The sequence below is a fragment of the Gopherus evgoodei genome, chromosome 10, assembly GCF_007399415.2.
Source record: "Gopherus evgoodei ecotype Sinaloan lineage chromosome 10, rGopEvg1_v1.p, whole genome shotgun sequence".
NCBI lineage: Eukaryota > Metazoa > Chordata > Testudines > Testudinidae > Gopherus > Gopherus evgoodei.
The window spans coordinates 82959853-82977443 of record NC_044331.1 but is presented as its reverse complement, the minus strand read 5'-3'; the positions used below and the strand labels follow the sequence as shown (position 1 = coordinate 82977443).

The 17591-nt window shown below is 62.8% G+C and overlaps 1 protein-coding gene across 4 annotated transcripts in view; it reads left to right on the top strand.

The window, feature by feature from the left end:
- Positions 1 to 17591, top strand: part of CASKIN1 (CASK interacting protein 1) — a 189650-nt gene that overhangs the window by 143470 nt on the left and 28589 nt on the right. For 2 of the 4 annotated variants that reach the window (XM_030578351.1, XM_030578354.1), the window contains exons 5-11: positions 744 to 839; positions 1777 to 1907; positions 7417 to 7525; positions 8644 to 8752; positions 9662 to 9756; positions 10717 to 10834; positions 14638 to 14856. In XM_030578351.1, coding sequence (XP_030434211.1) covers positions 744 to 839; positions 1777 to 1907; positions 7417 to 7525; positions 8644 to 8752; positions 9662 to 9756; positions 10717 to 10834; positions 14638 to 14856 — 877 coding nt within the window. The remainder of the gene's footprint in view (positions 1 to 743; positions 840 to 1776; positions 1908 to 7416; positions 7526 to 8643; positions 8753 to 9661; positions 9757 to 10716; positions 10835 to 14637; positions 14857 to 17591) is intronic. The other 2 variants (XM_030578352.1, XM_030578353.1) reach the window with 2 other exon arrangements.

The following is a 17591-nucleotide window of genomic DNA, read 5'->3' as shown; positions in this document are numbered from 1 at the left end:
GCTGGGATAGCAAGGGGCTGTGGGTCGGGATTGAGGGGCACTGGCAGAGCTGGGTGGGGTGAGGGCTGGGATAGCAGGGGGCTGTGGGTCGGGATTGAGGGGCACTGGCAGAGCTGTGTGGGGCGAGGGCTGGGATAGCAGGAGGCTGTGGGTCGGGATTGAGGGGCACTGGCAGAGCTGGGGGGGGCCCAGGGCTGGGATAGCAAGGGGCTGTGGGTCGGGATTGAGGGGCACCGGCAGAGCTGGGTGGGGCGAGGGCTGGGATAGCAGGGGGCTGTGGGTCGGGATTGAGGGGCACTGGCAGAGCTGGGGGGGCAAGGGCTGGGATAGCAGAGGGCTGTGGGTCGGGACTGAGGGGCATTGGCAGAGCTGTGGGGGGCCCAGGGCTGGGATAGCAAGGGGCTGTGGGTCGGGATTGAGGGGCACTGGCAGAGCTGGGTGGGGCGAGGGCTGGGATAGCAGGGGGCTGTGGGTCGGGATTGAGGGGCACTGGCAGAGCTGGGTGGGGCCCAGGGCTGGGCTAGCAGGGGCTGCGGGCAGGGATTGAGGGGCACCGGCTGAGCCAGTGTCAGACTGCAGTCTCCAGTTGGCAGCCCGGGATGGTGCCACGTACTCTGGATGGGTTCCTGTTCTGGCTGATGCTGCCCTGATGCCTCTGCTCCGAGGGGTGGGCTGGGCTTCGTGTGCTGTGCCAGCTCCGTGGGGCGTCGTGCTGAGCTCTGCCCTCTTTGTCTGCCTCGCAGTCGGAGATGCTGCTCCAGCACCAATCCAATCCGTGCATCGTGGACAATTGCGGGAAGACGCCCCTGGACTTGGCGTGTGAGTTTGGCCGGGTCGGGGTAAGTCCATCCAGACGCCTGAGCCCCCTTTCGACGACGCCGTCTGCAGCACCAGTGGAACCTGCTGCAGGCCTCAGCTGGCCTGGCAACCCTCTCCCTGGGCATGGCTGGGGCTACGTGTGCATGGGGAGCTGTGCCCTGCCCCCGCCCAGGATCCCACTCCACTCCCGGGATCCTGCTCTCACTTCTAGCGGGGGAAATCTGGCTTCACTCCCCAGCTGCCCTGGTCACACTGGGGAGATGGAGGGCAGGATCCGCTCTCCCTCCTGCTCCACATTGGCTGAGACTGGGAAAATACTCCCATGCATTCCTGCACCCAGCATGTAGCACCCAGGGTGTGGGGCACAGGGAGCGGGGGCTGGGACACCCCCAGAGCCCAGCCTGCCATTTGGAGCGGAGAGCCGGGGGAGGTGAGTTGCTCCCGAAGGCAGGGTGGAGCTCAGGCCATCCCAGACCAGTGCCCGGGAGCCGCAGGACAGGCGGGCTACAGGCTGCAGGTCTGCTCCCCTGGCTGGGGCAGCGTTCGGTTAGGGGCGCTGGGCCAGCCTGCCTGGCAAACGGCCCCAGGGGCTCAGAAGAAACGGGGGGTAGTTTGATGCTTTACAAACCTTCCTGCCCGGGCTCTCCTGGCCAGGGCAGAACGCTCTCCAGCTCACTGAAAAATGCCGGCCTGTCTGTTCAGCAGCCCAGGCCCTGGGCCACAGCTTAACTGGCTGCCCTGTCCTGCGGTCCAGAGCGTGCCCTGCCCAGGGATCCGGTTCAAGGCATTTCCGTACCCCAAGGGTCTGTGGAGGGGTCTGGTGCCGGGGTGGGTGGCCCAGCTCGTGCTGTTGCACTGTGTAGCTGGGCCGTGTCCTGCCCTCGCTCGGGCTGGGAACTGGGCTCCAGTGGAGCTGAGCTCTCTCCAGCCGTGTCCCTTCCGCCTCTGGTGCCCCAGGTAGTCCAGCTGCTCCTGAGTAGCAACATGTGCACAGCCCTGCTGGAGCCCAAGCCAGGAGACGCCACCGACCCCAACGGCACCAGCCCCCTGCACCTGGCAGCCAAGAACGGGCACATCGACATCATCAGGTGAGCGCCAGCCCCGCCCGCGGGAGGGCTCCTGCTGCTGCACTGGAGGGTGAGGGGGGGAGGGTTTGCTGGAGAGAGACGCCCCCTTGGCAGCTGGTGACACCAGTCTCCAGCCCCGGCTAGGCCCTGGTCTGATGGGGCTGGTGGTGTTTGGTTGTGGTGCCCGGGGCTCCCTGTCCTGGTGTGCGTTGCCCCCTCCTGTCCCTTTGGCACCCCTCCTCTGGCAGATTTCAGGCGCTGGGTGTGTGCACAGGCGAATGGCGTACGAGCCGCCCACCCTGGCAGGCAGCGGCGGGTGAGAGCTCTGGGGGGCTGCATGCATGGACGATGCTCACTTTGCCTTGGCCACAGTGGCTGGAGACAAGGTCCGTGGCTGTGGGACCCCCAAGTTGGGCTGTTACGGGCAGCCTGGCACCCGCTCCTGGTGCAGTCAGAGGCTGAGTTCCCGTGTGTCCCCTCTCGGGGCGCTGGGCCCTCCCCTAGAGACACCCAGCCTGGGGCACTGGGTTCAGGGTGAGGGGCTGAGCTCCCCTGCTGTCCCCCAGGGACACCCGGCCCGGGGCGCTGGGCTCACGGTGAGGGGCTGAGCTCCCCTGCTGTCCCCCAGGGACACCCGGCCCAGGGCGCTGGGCTCAGGGTGAGGGGCTGAGCTCCCCTGCTGTCTCCCAGGGACGCCCGGCCTGGGGCGCTGGGCTCAGGGTGAGGGGCTGAGCTCCCTGCTGTCCCCCAGGGACACCCGGCCCGGGGCACTGGGCTCAGGGTGAGGGGCTGAGCTCCCCTGCTGTCTCCCAGGGACGCCCGGCCCGGGGCGCTGGGCTCACGGTGAGGGGCTGAGCTCCCCTGCTGTCCCCCAGGGACACCCGGCTTGGGGCGCTGGGCTCAGGGTGAGGGGCTGAGCTCCCCTGCTGTCTCCCAGGGACACCCGGCCCGGGGCGCTGGGCTCAGGGTGAGGGGCTGAGCTCCCCTGCTGTCTCCCAGGGACACCCGGCCCGGGGCACTGGGCTCACGGTGAGGGGCTGAGCTCCCCTGCTGTCTCCCAGGGACACCCGGCCCGGGGCGCGGGGCTCAGGGTGAGGGGCTGAGCTCCCCTGCTGTCCCCCAGGGACACCCGGCCCGGGGCGCTGGGCTCAGGGTGAGGGGCTGAGCTCCCCTGCTGTCTCCCAGGGACGCCCGGCCCGGGGCACTGGGCTCAGGGTGAGGGGCTGAGCTCCCCTGCTGTCCCCCAGGGACATCCGGCCCGGGGCGCTGGGCTCAGGGTGAGGGGCTGAGCTCCCTGCTGTCTCCCAGGGACACTCGGCCTGGGGCGCTGGGCTCAGGGTGAGGGGCTCTTGGCCCTTGGTGGGGGGTCTCAGGGTGCAGAGCGCCTGGCCCCAGGGCTGGGCACTTGGGGGCCCTGCAGTGGGCTTGTGGGTGCAGGTTTCTCATTGAACTGGTGCCACCTGCTGGAGAAGCTGTGGCATTGCAGTGGAGGTGGCAGGTAGCGTGAGGAGGGGCTGGGGGATGCATCCCTGATGCCCAGCACCTCCATGGGGCAGCAGAGCGGGGCAAGGCCTCCCCCGGCTGCTGGAGTCACTTAGCAAATTGCCTGTGGCTTGACGCCCTCTCATCAGGGTTTAGCTCTCCGCAGGGCTAATCTCTGAGCCTGGCAGTAGCTGTTCTGCTGGATCTGACTCCTGACCTCAGCAGTGGTAATGCCGAGCTCCCGACCCTCCTGGGCATCTCCGGACGGCATTAGCCTGCGGAGGTGCAGTGCAGCTCCGGCATGCCGGGCTGGGGGAGGGCGAGCAGCTGTCAGCGTCCTCCGGAGAGAGTTTCTTTCACTCCAAGGCCTGGCCGTCCCCTCTTCCTTCGCCTACTCTGCAGAGATCATGGGCAGCGCGGCCTGGTGCTCACCAGCTCCATGGGCTGGGTAGCTCACTGAAAATAACCCACTCCAGCAAACCTGTGCCCCTTGCCACTCACTGGGTGGAGCCCTGACTCCCGCACCTGGGGGCTGTGTACAGCCTGCTACCAGCCGGGGCGGGCGAGCTGAGCCTGCGAGGGGAAGGGGTTGGAGGGAAAAGGGAAACGTCTGTGGCACATGGGTGTAGATCTGGGGGGGAGCTGGTTCAACCAGGCCATGGGAAGGGGAGATGTCCTGAGTCCCTGAGGCGGGGGCCCTGGGGTGCCAGCAGCAGCCCCTGGCATCGTATCCCGTCGGTGCTTTGGTGCAGCCTGGTGCATGGGCTTTGCAAAGTCACTAAGCACCCCACTCCTAGGCAGCGCAGGGGAGACACAGCCCAGGTACCTCAGCAGGTCTGACCCCGCTGAGAGTCGGGGGGTGGGCTGAGATCTAAGGAAGGCCAGCTGTGTCCCACTTCCACTCCACCACTGGCCCTTCTGGCTCCCCTGGCAGCGACATGGCACTTTGGAAAGCAGTGCCCCGCAGGGCTGCTGGTGGAGTTAAATCAGTGCCTCCCCCCACGGTAACTCCCTGTTCTAGGGTGGAGCTGTCCCAGGCCTCGTTTCGGATATAGCCTGTGTTCTGCTGCACAGAGAGGGCCGGTCTGGGGGGCTACGCTGGTTAGTGCTGGTCACAAAACCCTGGAGTGTACGCCATCGGGGCTGCTCATCAAGGTACTGCTCAGCGGGGCAAGTGTGGTACACGCTGTCCCAGGAACCTTCTCCTCTGGGCTACTGCATACAGACGGCCACATTGGGTCAGACCAATGGTCCGTCCAGTCTAGCATCCTGTCTTCCGACAGCGGCCAATGGCAGGTGCCCCAGAGGGAATGAACAGAACAGGGAATCATCAAGTGATCCATCCCCTGTCACCCAGTCCCAGCTTCTGGCAGATTTAGCGACACCCGGCGCGTGGGGTTGTGTCCTTGACCATCTTGGCTAATAGCCATTGATGGACCTATTCTCCATGAACGTGTCTAATTACTGTTTCAACTCAGTTACACTTTTGGCCTTCACAGCATCCCGTCAGGGAGTGCCACAGGTTGACGGTGCGTTGTGTGAAGAAGCACTTCCTTCTGTTGGTCTTAAACCCGCTGCCTGTTCATTTCATGGGGTGTCCCCTGGTTCATGTATTAAGGGAAGGGGTAAATAACTCCCTTCCTCCCCGCCAGCCCCTTCCATCGCTCCACCGGCAGAGCTGGCAGAGCTCTCTGGCCTTTGCTTCCTGCGTCTCACTCTCTGCAATGAGGCTGCTCCGCTTCCCGCGCTGGGTGTTCTTGTGTCTCCAGTAAATCGAGCATGGATTCCATGGACGTTTCTCTAGCGTCCTCTGCTAAAGCCACCAGCCCGAGGGTGGCTGGAGCTCAGGGCTTCCTGGCTAGCTGGGTGCATTCTCCAAGGGATGAACAATGGGTTTCACTCCCTGGCGTCTTTGCAAACTCTCCCCGGAGCTCAGAGAGTCATGCTGGGCTGACGGCATAGGCGGGATGAGGTCCTGCCACCGAATTCTAGCCTCTGGGCCACCCGCGGGATTCTTGGTAGGTGGAGAGAAGTGACAGGGGCTGGACCCAGCTGCTGTTGCATGGAATTGAAGGCTGGAACGAAGCATCGCTCATTTCGTCTAAACCTCGCCCGGGTCAGAAAACGTCACCAGTTACCCCGGCACCGAGTCCAAGAGTTCGGGTTTGACTAAAGCGTCTCCCAGGCTCGATCTGAAGCCTTCATGGGATGGACAATCCACCATGTCCCTGGGCAGCTCGTTCCACCTTCCCCGGTAACAGTTTGTGCCTCATTTCTAGCTGGAATTTGTCTGGCTTCAGCGTCCAGGCACTGGCCCTTGTTCTTCCCGTCTCCGTTGGGTCCCAGAGCCCCTTAGCACCCCCTGCCGTCTCCTCACCAAGGGCCCGGCCTAGACACTCAGTCTGGCTTTCCCAAGCTGGACAGGCCGAGCCCTTTCAGTCTCTCTCGGCTGTTTTCTCCAGCACTTGAAGCACTTTTGTGGCTCTTCCCTGTCGTTCTTCGCCCCCTTTAAAACGCGGCCCCCAGGACTGGGCATGATATTCATGCTGCACGAGCCAGGTTGGATTCTGTCTCCCGGTTCCCAGGCAGGAGGGGCCAGACGCAGCACACATGGATTTCTGCTGTTGGAACGAACGGACAGCTGCACAGGGTCAGACCGATGGGCCTGCCAGCCCTGTGTCCTGTCTTGTGACAGGCCGGTGCCAGGTGCTTCCGAGGGAGTGAACAGACCAGGGTGAGGATCCCAGCGTCTGGCAGCAGATGTGACTCTGAGCACGTGCAGGGAGCCAGGCTGGTCAGAGGGCTGGGGGCGGGTGCCCGCCCATCGCAGCGCTGGCACTGCTGACGGCCCCAGGAAGTGTGTGTGTGTGTGTGTTGTGCTGGCCTGCCCAGGCCTCAGAGAAAGGGGAAAAGGGACCCAACCTGGGAGAACTGGCATTGTGGGCCCAATCCTGTGATGCTCTGAGCGCATTCTGCTCCCACTGAGTGCAGGGCCATGCCCTGACTCTGGCTGCCCGCTGCAGGTTGGTCCCGTGGCTCAGCATTGCCCCTCCTTGGTGATAGTTCATGGCCAGGCTGCAGGGCCAGGCAGTATCGTTGAAGTGGCAGAGTCCTGTGGGGTGGTGCCCGGGTGGGATCCGGCGGTGGGTGCTGCTCTGCCCAGGTGGCCCAGACATGCGGTGCTGGGCAGTGCAGCTGAGACAGGACCCCCTCCCCCAGCCCCTTGGCTCTGCATCTCGCAGCCACCCACCTGCAGCACTGGCTCATGGCAGTGCCATAACCTCGGCCAGGTGTGCTCCCAGCTGCTGCAGATGTGGCCGGGATGGAGGCAGCTGCCTCTCTGTTCACCCTCAGCCCCTGCCCTTTGCTGCCGCGGGCCCTGCAGCATGGAGGGGGAGGGCTGGAGTCACACGCTAGTCTGGTGTCTGTGGGCGGGTGGACTGCGGGTTATCTCCCAGCCGGCTGGCAGGGGTGCAGAGTTGGGGGAACAGAGCCCCGCTGCATGCCCCAAAAGGGAGGGGCCCTTTGGATTTTAGTCATTGTTGCATTAGAATTTGGGTGAGGCGGGGGTTGTGTCCCTCCGAGCTTGGTCCTGCCCACTACGGGCACCAATGGGACGAGCGCAGCAAGTCTCCTGCTTCGGCAACTCGGGCTCTAGGGAAAACCCCCACGAGAGGGGCTGGGGTGCTGGACGAAATCACCACAGAATCTGGCATAAGCAGCAGCCTCTGCCCTGGATCTGTGGGTCGGGATTGAGGGGGAGCTCCAAAGCTGGGGGCAGGACAGGACTGGCAGGGGGCTGTGGGTCGGGAGTGAGGGGCACGGTAAAGCTATTGTGGAGGTGAGCCCAGGGCTGGGCTGGCAGGGGGCTGTGGGTCGGGAGTGAGGGGCACCAGCAGAGCTGTGGGGAGCCCAGGCTGGGCTGGCAGGGGGCTGTGGGTTGGGAGTGAGGGATGCCGGCACAACTGCATGTGGGGAGCTTGCACCCGCCTGCCCCTGTTCTTCCCCCTGGCCCACATCGCTAACCCGTTTGATGTGCTCCTGGCAGGCTCCTGCTGCAGGCTGGCATTGACATCAACCGGCAAACCAAGGCAGGCACGGCCCTGCATGAGGCAGCCCTGTGTGGAAAGACGGACGTGGTGCGCCTCCTGCTGGACGTAAGGGCCCCTGCGTCATGCTGCGTGTGGGGGGGGCAGGAAACTGCTGAACTAGCCGGGGGAGCTCTCCTGTTCTGGGGTAGTAGGGCTGGCGCTGGAGCAGGGCATGGTCTGTTCCCCATTGGCAGCTCTCCCAGGGCAGGATCAGGGCATTAGGGGGCCCCCCCCAAGTGCAGGGGGCTCTTGGCCTGGCTTGCAAGGGGGCTGTGAAATGAGCATCCCCCTGCCCAGCTGCCCCCTATGTCCTTGGGGCGCTGGACAATGCGAGTGGCGCTGCAGCGTCATTCCTGGAGCTCACCCTCCTGGGGGCGTTCCTTTGGGGGGAAGGCAGGTGACTGATAGCTTGTCCCCAGGGCGGCTTGGCTGTGCCAGGGCTGGGGCACCCCTGGGTGTCGTGTTTCCTCACCCCTGCCCCAGTTACCCAGCCAGCATGGCAGCTGTGCCCCCTGCCCGGGCTCCGTCGGCAGGAGCCGCTCGCTCACAGCCTGAACGCTGCAGTCCGGGCTCAGGTCCGGGGAGCTGGCTGGGTCTCAGTTCCAGTCCAGTGCCGAGGAAGAGGGTTTCCCTCTGGACTGGGGGGCTCTGCAGCTGCCTGATGCACTGCAATGGGGAGCCGCTGAGATGGGGGAGTGAGAGGAAGTGAATGGGAAGGAGCGGGGCTGAGAGAGAGAGTCCAGTGTGCAAATCCGCTCGGCCTCTGTCATGTCCAGGGGGCGTCCCTGCAGAAGTGGGGCCCTCCTGGGCTCTCCTCCCCCATGGGCAGAGTCAGGAGTGGGCACTGACTCACCTTGGACTGCAGGGGAGGGAGGCTCTGGCTCCCACTGGCTTTGTGTTCCCCCGATCCCCCAATAACCAGCCTGCCCCAATCACCCTGTGAGTTTCACGCTAGTTCCCACAGTGCATATGCTGCCTATGCAGTGGGTCCTGGCCAGTCCTCGCCCAATCCCGGGCCCAAGTCTCCACTGAGCTCCCACAGTGCAGCTGGCTGGGTGGTCCAAGAGCCCGTGGGAGTCTGTCCCAGCTGGAGTCGCTGTGGCGCCCCTGAGCTGCCTGCAAGCTGGGTGTGGCTGCCGTGGCCAGCCCTGAGCGCCCCTCCCCTCAGTATGTCTCTATTTCAGAGCGGGATCAACGCTCACATCCGGAACACGTACAGCCAGACAGCGCTGGACATCGTCCACCAGTTTACTGCCACCCAAGCCAGCAAGGAGATCAAACAGATGCTGCGGGGTATGGGGGGTTCCCTCCATGGGCGGGTGCTGAGGATGGCCGGGGTCCCCTCACATCCCACCAGCATGGGAAAGCTGGCGCTGATGTGGGCTGCCATCCGTGCTGATGGGAGCAGAGGCCCTGCCCGCCCTGCTGTTGCCACGGCCAGGGCAGTGATTCCCAGCCGCTCTGAGCTGCTCTGTCGCCCTGAGGTGGGAGGTGAGTTCTGGCCTGTGCAGGGGGCGAGTCCTGGGCTCACACCGTGGCCCCTCATGCTCCACCCCATCACACGCAGGGAGCTCCCAGCCAGCTGATGGGCTTGGGGCGTGGACTCTGACCCACCTATGAAGGTCAAGTGCATCAACTCGAGGTGCTTGGAGCATTTTCTCCTTGGGGCACATGCACAAGGCTGTTAGCCCTGGTACCCGGCCTAACTCCCTCTCCAGGGCAGTCATGTCCTTTATCACCATCCTCAGCCCTTCAGGGGTATTGGTGTTAAACAGCCGCCACATTTTGCCCCAGAGGTGGCTGTCAGTCAGTGGCAAGGGACTTGGTTCTGATTCTGCAAAGGGCTGTGGGCTCCCTGGCAGGGGCTCTGTACCAGATGTGGACAGGGCACAGATCTCGCTCAGACACCCACGGTGTTCGTCCTAGGATCCTGTAATGCTCTGCCGGGCCTGGCTGAGCTCTGGCTACGCATGGCGCCTCCTCATGGCTGAACAGGATAGTACAGTCTAGCGCTGCATTCAGGTTCTGATTGGTGCGGCTCATTGCTGGAGCAGTGGGTGCTCTCTCGTTGCTGCTCCAGCTACAGGGAACTCCTGTCCCCTGTTCCTTGCCAGGGAGCCCAGAGCTCTTGTTGTGGGGCGGGAGAGGGAGGTGACTTTGTGGGGCTTTCTCTCCGACGCTTCCCTCCTGCTCTCTCGGCAGATGCCTCGGCGGCACTGCAGGTCAGGGCTGTTAAAGATTATTGCAACAACTACGACCTGACCAGCCTGAATGTGAAAGCCGGAGACGTCATCACCGTGAGTTGCTTGCAGTGCCGGCAGCGGCGGGCTAGGCCAGGGCTGGGCTCACGGCCCCCAGGACCCAAGTCCCCTCCCTCCAGCAGTCTGCCCCTCAGCCCCCTCTGCTCACAGGGAGGGAGGAGCCTGCTGCCCCTTAGTGCCCCAAGGCAGGAGTCTTCCACCGGCACCAAGCTGCCTGGGCAGCCACTGGCAGGTAGAAAGAGCCTGGTTGGAGAAGACAGGACTAGCCGGGAGGGGAAAGGGCTAGAGAAGCCTTTGCCCCCGTAGCCAGGGGCAGGGCAGGGAGGCAGCTGCCCAAGCCACACCTAGCGCTCACAGAGATGGGAGCAGCCCATCCCCATCTTGGGGGGATAGGGCTCCCACCCGAACCCGTGGGCTGGCAGGAGGCTCGTCCCCCGCATCTGAGCCATCGGTCACGGAGTTCAGCCCTTTATGTATTGTTCTCTTTCAAAGTCGTGCCTGGGCAGAGACGGACACGGGCTGCCCCATCTGCCTGCCCTTCTAGTCCTGACCCCCTGCCAGCGCCGGGCCATTCCCTACGGTCTCTGCCCCCCGCCAGTGCCGGACCATTCCCTACGGACCCTGCCCCCCTGCCAGCGCCGGGCCATTCCTTACGGACCCTGCCCCCCTGCCAGCGCCGGGCCATTCGCTACGGTCCCTGCCCCCCTGCCAGCGCCGGGCCATTCGCTACGGTCCCTGCCCCCCCACCTTTGGTCGGCGCTGGGCTGTTCCCTATAGTCCCTGCCCCAGTGCCCCTGCCCCTGCCCCCTTGCCGAGCTGGCTGCAGCAGATCACCAGCCTCCGGCCTGGGGTACCAGCCTGCGCTGGCAGGAGCTAGCAGCAGGACACTGCCCCCTCCTCTCCTGCCGGCTGGCTCTCGCCTGCAGTTCCCATGCCCTTGTCCGTGCCCCGTCCCGCCAGCGAGCGCCCCCCTCTCCGGGCCTTTCTGTCGTGCAGGTTCTGGAGCAGCATGCGGACGGCAGGTGGAAGGGCTGTATCCATGACAACCGGACCGGCAATGACCGCGTGGGCTATTTCCCGTCCAGCCTGGTGGAAGCGATCAGCAAGCGCACAGGCAAATACCCGGCCCTCCCCAGCCCCCACCCGGCGCACGACAGGCCCTGCCGCCTCCACACCCAGGCAGAGGGCCTGGGCTGGGTCTCCCCGGCTGGGCCTGCGAGCCCCATAAGCCCCACGGGTAGTGTGGGAGGGTACAAGGGGCCCTGCCAGCTGTCGCCGGGAGCAGGGGCCCTGAGAGCGCGAGCCCCACTCTGACCCCCAGCGGAGATGGGAGTGGGGCCTGCGGGGAGAGGCGTGGCCTCAAAGATGGGCGTGGCTGGCTGGGAAAGGGGCGTGGCCAGAGCGGATTGCACAGCTGGCAGAGCTCCTATGGGGCGGGTCATAGCTGCCCTGCCTCTGGATGGGGACTGCCCCCCTCCCTGCACCGCTGCTCTGAATCTGACCCCGGATTTCTGTTCTTAGGGGCCCATCTGCCCTCCCTCCCCCAGGGCCTCGCTCCTCTCCACGGCAGCTGGTTGTCACAGCACCGACCGAGGATCTGAGCTGCCAAGGGGCCACGATCCTGTTCCCATGCAAACCCTGCAGAGGAGCAGTAACCGGCTGGCTTGTAGCAAACTGCCCTGGCGGCAGGGAGGCTATGCAGGCTGACCAGCCTGAAAGCTCGGCACATGCTGAGCACTGCAGCCGCTTGGCTGTCATGGGGACACGCAGCGTCCACCCTCTGTGCTGGCCTGGCACCCACTGCCAGCCAGGCTGGGCCATGTGGCCCTTTGCTGTCTCCCTGCCGGCTGAGATCAGCTCTCATGGGCTGCTTCCAGGGGCACGCTGGCAGCGAAGGGGATCTCTCCTCTGGGCTGTGTGCCCTGCATGGGACTGGGTGTGCATCTTTGGGGCCCAATGCCAGGGGCTCGCCTGCAAGGTGGAGAGGGGTTGGGTGCCGGGGGCGGGGGAGGTTTCTGCACTGGAGCATGTCTCGTTCTCTTGGGGTGGCTCTTGGGTTCTGACCCTGCTCCTAGAGAGGGCTTGGGTTGTGCTCGGTCATTTTGAATGCACACGGACGTCTGCTGCCTCTCACCACGGGACGGCGTGTGGGTCCTGACCAGGGTCCTGACGTGCCTGTGGCTCCTATAGAGGAAGCCGGCTCCTGGCTCGGGCAGCAGGGGTGAAAACGAACATGTCAGAGGAGTTCAGCTCAGAGCTTGGAGACCTGCCAGAGCCCAGAGAGCCTCCTTCCCACGCTCTGGAAGGCTGCTGTGCTCCAGAACGGGGCTCTAAGAACGGGCTGCCATGATCACCTTGCCCTCAGGGGTGTCAGATCCGACTCGCTCAGCTTACACAGTGAATTGTTTTCCCCACCAGCCAGCCCTGTTAACCTGCCCTGGGGCCCTTATCCTCCCCTGCCTGGTGTCTTTGTCATCCTTTCCGCCTGGGTCACCTGAGCGCAAGGCGGGGACGGAGAGGAAGTGCGGCCCTGGGGGGCTGAGCTGGAGCCATTCCCTCTTGCACATTGCCAGCAGAGTCAAGTCCTGACTGGCTACACCAGGGCAAACCCGGGCACAGGAACGGGGCTGCGTGGGATTCCTGAGGCAGGGGCTGCGGCACAGCAGACCTTTGTTCTTGGGGATGATGAGCGCTGCAGGCACAGCCTGGCTTGGCTCTCAGATCCCAGGCTGTTTGCAGGGCTGACGGCTGGAAAAGCCATCTCCTGATTTGTAACCTGAATGCCTCTGCCCTGGAGTCCTTGGAGAGAAAGCATCCGGTGCTGCCAACTCTGGGTCACTGTTCAGACAGCCACACTTGAAAGCCCTTCTGGGCGCCCTCCCAAGGAACGGGACGGGAGCGATTCAGCCAGGGCTGTCCCGTTGCTCATGGCATGCCTTTGGCTGAGCCGCGGTGACGAGGTGCGTTAGACGAGGAGCCGCTGGACGATGGGCTCTCTGAAGGATTTATTGGCCAAGGCTCTGGTTATCTCGGCGATTGTGTATTCTCCAACTCCTCCTGTGCTGGGATCTATTTCGGGCACTAGGCTGATGCCTCCGGCTTTTGGGGCTTTGCTGGCCCCCTCTAGCATTTAGTTCTGTCCCGTGCATGGAGCTGCAGGGCCAGAGTCATGCCATCAGTGTCCTGCACTGTCCTGGGAGCGGGATCCAGGATTGCTGCAGGGAGTGGGCCCGGGCTCAGCGCAGTGACATGGTCATGGGGGCGGTGTCCAGCGACATGTTGACTGGATCCCATCTGCTGTCGAGTTCTAACCTGGCTCCATGGTCACTGTGGGGTCTTAGTCCAGGGGGCAGCAGCCTTCACGTTAGAGCTGAAACAAGCCAGGCATGGGTCCCCTTTCGTTCTTTGGGCGTCTGAAGAGAGGAAGGCAGGGAGAGGCTCTGTTATGGGCTGATTTTGCACCCGGGCACAGAAATGCGCCGATGGAACATCAGTTTGTACCAGAGGTGTGGTTATCAGTGCAGATCGGGGAGACCCTGGTCCCTCCGGCGGCTGGACAGGAGATTTGTCTCTAGTTTGACAAGCTGCAGAAAGCAGGCGGGTTCCTCGAAGCAGTGAGACCCCCTAGCCATGGCTCGGGGGGCTGTTTCCCTGGCAGGGACGCAGATCCGTTTCACTCAGCGTGGAGAGCCGTGGCTATGGTGGGTGTTTTTCATTTGGCACTGCGAGGAAAGTCATCCCGTTCGTTCGCTCTCTAAATCTTTGTCCTCTCACCGTTCCATGCTGGGCTCTGAGCCTTGGGGCTGGCCAGGGCCTTGGAGTGGCAGCTGCCGGGGTCCTACGGTAGCCTTGGGGACTGCGTGTTTACGGTGAGGTGAAGGCCTCGGTGCTCCATGCAGTGCTGGAGCCTTCATGCCCTGCTGATCAAAGCGCCATCTTGGTTCTCCAGGTGCCTCCCCAGGCTTTGCTGAAAGAGACAGACAGACGCCCCCCTCCCCCCCCCCCCCCGGCTCCCCAGCACACTCGAGCACTGAGCCCTGCTCCCAAAGGATGGAAAACACACCAGCCTTAATGGCTGGCCCAGGAGGCCAGGGGCTGGGGCGTTTGTGCAGGGAGTGGAGGGGGGAGAGTTCTTCCTGGGGTGTGAATGCGGGAGGGGGTGATCAGGTGGCTTTTGCTGGCCCCAGAGTGTGTGTTGGGCTGTGACAGGCCAGGCTGCCGCCTGCTTGTGCGGGATCTGGAGTCTGACCTGCCCCAGTCGCTGGCTGTCCCTGGGCATACCCAGCAAGGGTGGTGGTTGTGTGTGCAAACCCCTTGGCCTGTGGTGACGGCCGTGCCCTGCTCTGGAGGGTGGGTTCGTGTCGCTTCCAAGGACAGTGCTGGGCTCTGGGGGAGCGATTTGCCACCCTGGCTCCGGCTGGGAGGTGCTAGTGGGAGTCTGCACACCGCTGCCCCCCACTGCTTGCAAGGTAATGCACACGTCAGGGCAAGTTGAGGGTCCCCCTGAGCCTCGGGCCCTGCTGGCGCTCGTGGCCCAATCTGTAGCCAAGGGGCAGAGTGCTCGGCACAGCGGGTTCTGCTGTCTGCCACCTGGCGCCCATGTAGTCCCAGCCCTGCTGCTCCATTTGGTTTTGGAGAGAGGCCGCCAAGAAGTTCTGTGGCCTGTTGGTTTCCAGCCAGGCGGCACTGGGGAGGCTCTCCTGGCGGGGAGCTGGAATCTGCTCTCTGGGGTTGGGTCCAGTCCCCGCATCCCAGAGGGGCTGGATTCCCGAGCGGTCCAGGTGTGATGCGGCGCTGCGCTCAGGCTCCTTCCTGGCTTGGTTTTGCTTTCGTTTTGGCCGGTTGGTTTTGGTGGCTTTACGTGTCTCTTGATTATTTGCTTCTTTTTCATTTTGTCTCTTGTTATGTTTTTCTTAGCAGGTCCGTGGGGCGCAGTCACCATTCCCCACCACTACCAAAAGATCCCGCTCCCAGCGCCTAGGGTGGCTGTGCTTAACGGTGACTCCTCGTCCCATCCGTTCCATTTCTTGCCTCCACCTCCACCTCCTCCACCACATTCCCATCAGCCTCTTTTCAGTTCCTTTGGCTATCACAGGCTCTCCCATAGCGCTGCAGAGGAGCTGCCTTATGGACCAGGTAGTTTGCCGCTCGCTTCATGGGTTTTCATTTGGTTTATGTTCATTTTTTGGGTTGCCTTCCCCTCCCACTCGGCTTGCTCTGGTGTGTGTGCGAGCAGATGTGTCTGCCCAACCCTACCTTTCCTTTCCAGAGCCGTTGTGGTGTGAGTGTGACATGATGGATGTGAGATGGTCACTCCCCGCCCATGTGGGGGGCACATCCCGAATGGTCCTTCAGGCTGCAGAACTCCCTAGTGGGAGGGTGGCCTCTGTGAGTGGTCCCCACTCTTGGGCCATTCAGTCATCGGCGCTCTGCCCTATAAAGAACCCCGCCACGCTTCCGCAGGCAGAGCCTGAGAGGGGGGATCCCCGCAAACGCTCTCCTCCTTCTGTCTCCACCAGGCGCCAACCCCTCGGCTTGCAATGGGCAGTCAAAGCGCCATGGTGGCAAATAGCACTCTGTCGCCAGCTGGAGGCGCTAGTGTGCACGGCCTGGTACAGTTGAGATCTTAGGTACATCTGCTGGGGTTCCCTGTCAAGCTGCTGCCCAGACGCAGCAGGGTCACGGGGAGTTGTTTGGTGGAGAGGGCCATGGGGCGCAGGAGGTCCTGGGCAGGGCTCTTGTTCTGAGCCTGTTTGATGACCCAGCAACCAAGCCGGTGGGGCTGTCTTCTGCCATGGGTCCGCTGGCTTAGTGGGACCAGCTGCAGCCTAGCGCTGTGTCTAATACCGCAGCAGATCCTCAGTACACGCAGTGCCAGCCACTCATCTGAATGCCAGGCAGGCAGCCCCTCGACTGGACGACATCGGTGTGTGTCGCGGGCTGCCCAGCACAGCAAATACTTGGGCTCCTGGAGCTTCTCCTAATTAAGAACCATGCTAAACATTTAAAGAGCTTGTCTAATTACAACCAAAAGAACCGAGCCCTGGAGATTTTTGCATTGCCGCCGTTGGGCCTGGCGTGCCATCCTCCTGCTCCTTGTGCCAAACCAGTGTCAGGCACTGCCCGTCTGTTCTGCACCCACCTTGCACTGCGGTGTAAAGGACACAGGAGGGGCCCGGCAGTGGAGAATGGGGCCCATCGCCAGCAAGAAGCGGCCCAAAGGTGCAGATCTTGGAACTGTGAGGGGTGTTGCGGAAGCCAAGCTCTAGACATGATGTTATGGCTGAAAACAAACCAAAGATCAGTTCAAACCCTTCTGTTTTCAGTGCCGGGAAGCCGAAGGCACCAGCACTGGGCTAGCTCAGCAGGAGAGCCAGGTGATGAAACTGACCGTCCGCTTTCACTGCCGTGGCTGAGGGAAGCACACGGAGTCACAGAAACGCACAAGAGGGATGTACACAATGGGGGCTGTTCTGACCCTTCGGGCTGGAACAATCTTCAGGGTCACTAGTGACCCGGGGAGGGAATGGGGAGTTCTCTGCTGAAAGCTTGTTCTGAGACACAAGAATAAATGGGCAATGCAGCTAACCCCTGTGTTAAGAATCCGGAGGCATGTCTCCCAGTCACCGGATTGGCTTGCAATCGGGAGATTGAACGATGCTAATATTTAATGTCGGGGAGTTTCTTTGCTTTCTGGTTTCAAAGGCCTCGGGGCACACTCAGGTCACATTTCCAGGCTGCAATCACAAGGGCTAGAAACTTTCTTTTTAAAAATGGAAGCTGCGACTCTCCCAGAATCCCATGACTCCAGGAGCTGGGGCTTTAAGATAGACACCAAATACTGCAAGAGTTGACACACTTCAAGCATGTGATAACATCACAGGGTCTGCATTGCTGCTCTGAGGCCATTGTCATCCCCCTCCTGCGCTCCAAAGCTCCCTGCTCTCCGCATTGCTGCCATGACAGCATGTGCGGGGACTCACCCAGCAATGTTCTGACTGCACTGTAGGGTGCATGACAGGGCATGTGGCAGCAGTAAAGGGAAAGCCAACTGGCCTGTGGGATCTCTCCTGCTTACCAATGGGCTGCTAGTTCTTTTTTCAGAGAGCCTTCAAGGGCATGTTTCAACAGCAAAGCAGGAAGCAACTCTCAACAGTCCGGTGAAGTAATTTGAGATCTAAGGGGCCCGAGACTGGGGAGGTGGGGTGCAAAGGTGACTGGAAACGTGCCTTGATACTCTCCTGATCTGGAGGTGGCTTGGTACCCGCTTAGAGCAGCACTGACTAGGGCTAGTTGGGCCCAAGTAGCTGCAGCTGCGGGTTGGCGTGGCACTGGGATGTCGTGGCAGTGAGGACGTGGTGGGGGTGTGTGTAGTAGAACCATTATGCGGCTGAGAGAGGTCAGTGCTGCACTGGAGCAATTCCTCCAGGGCCAGACAGGCCGGTAGGAGCTGTGGGACAGTGGAGTAAGGTGCAGCGTTTGGCTGGCAGGTTCATGAGTTGGATTCTGGGTTTGCCTCTTATAGCAGTTGCCGCCCAGGTCTGTGGCTATCTTGGGAGGATTCCAGTACTCAGTATTTGTATCACCGTAGCGCCTAGAGCCTCCATCATGGACCAGGGCCCCGCTGTGCCCGGTGCTGTACACAAGGCTCCAGCCGCCCTGTTTACATCACCTAGTGCTGGGAGCCGGGGCCTGCTGGCTAAGCCGGGCTGGGTTGGGCTAGCTCTTGCATGAGAGGCTCCAGGCGGTAGGTCGCACTTTCCCCTTGGCAGGCAGTGCTGGGTTGCTGGAGGTGCTCCCTGGGGTTAGGAGGGTTTCCCGAAAGCTGTGCTGGTGAGCGCTGATCCCACTCCAGCGCGTCGGTCTCTTCT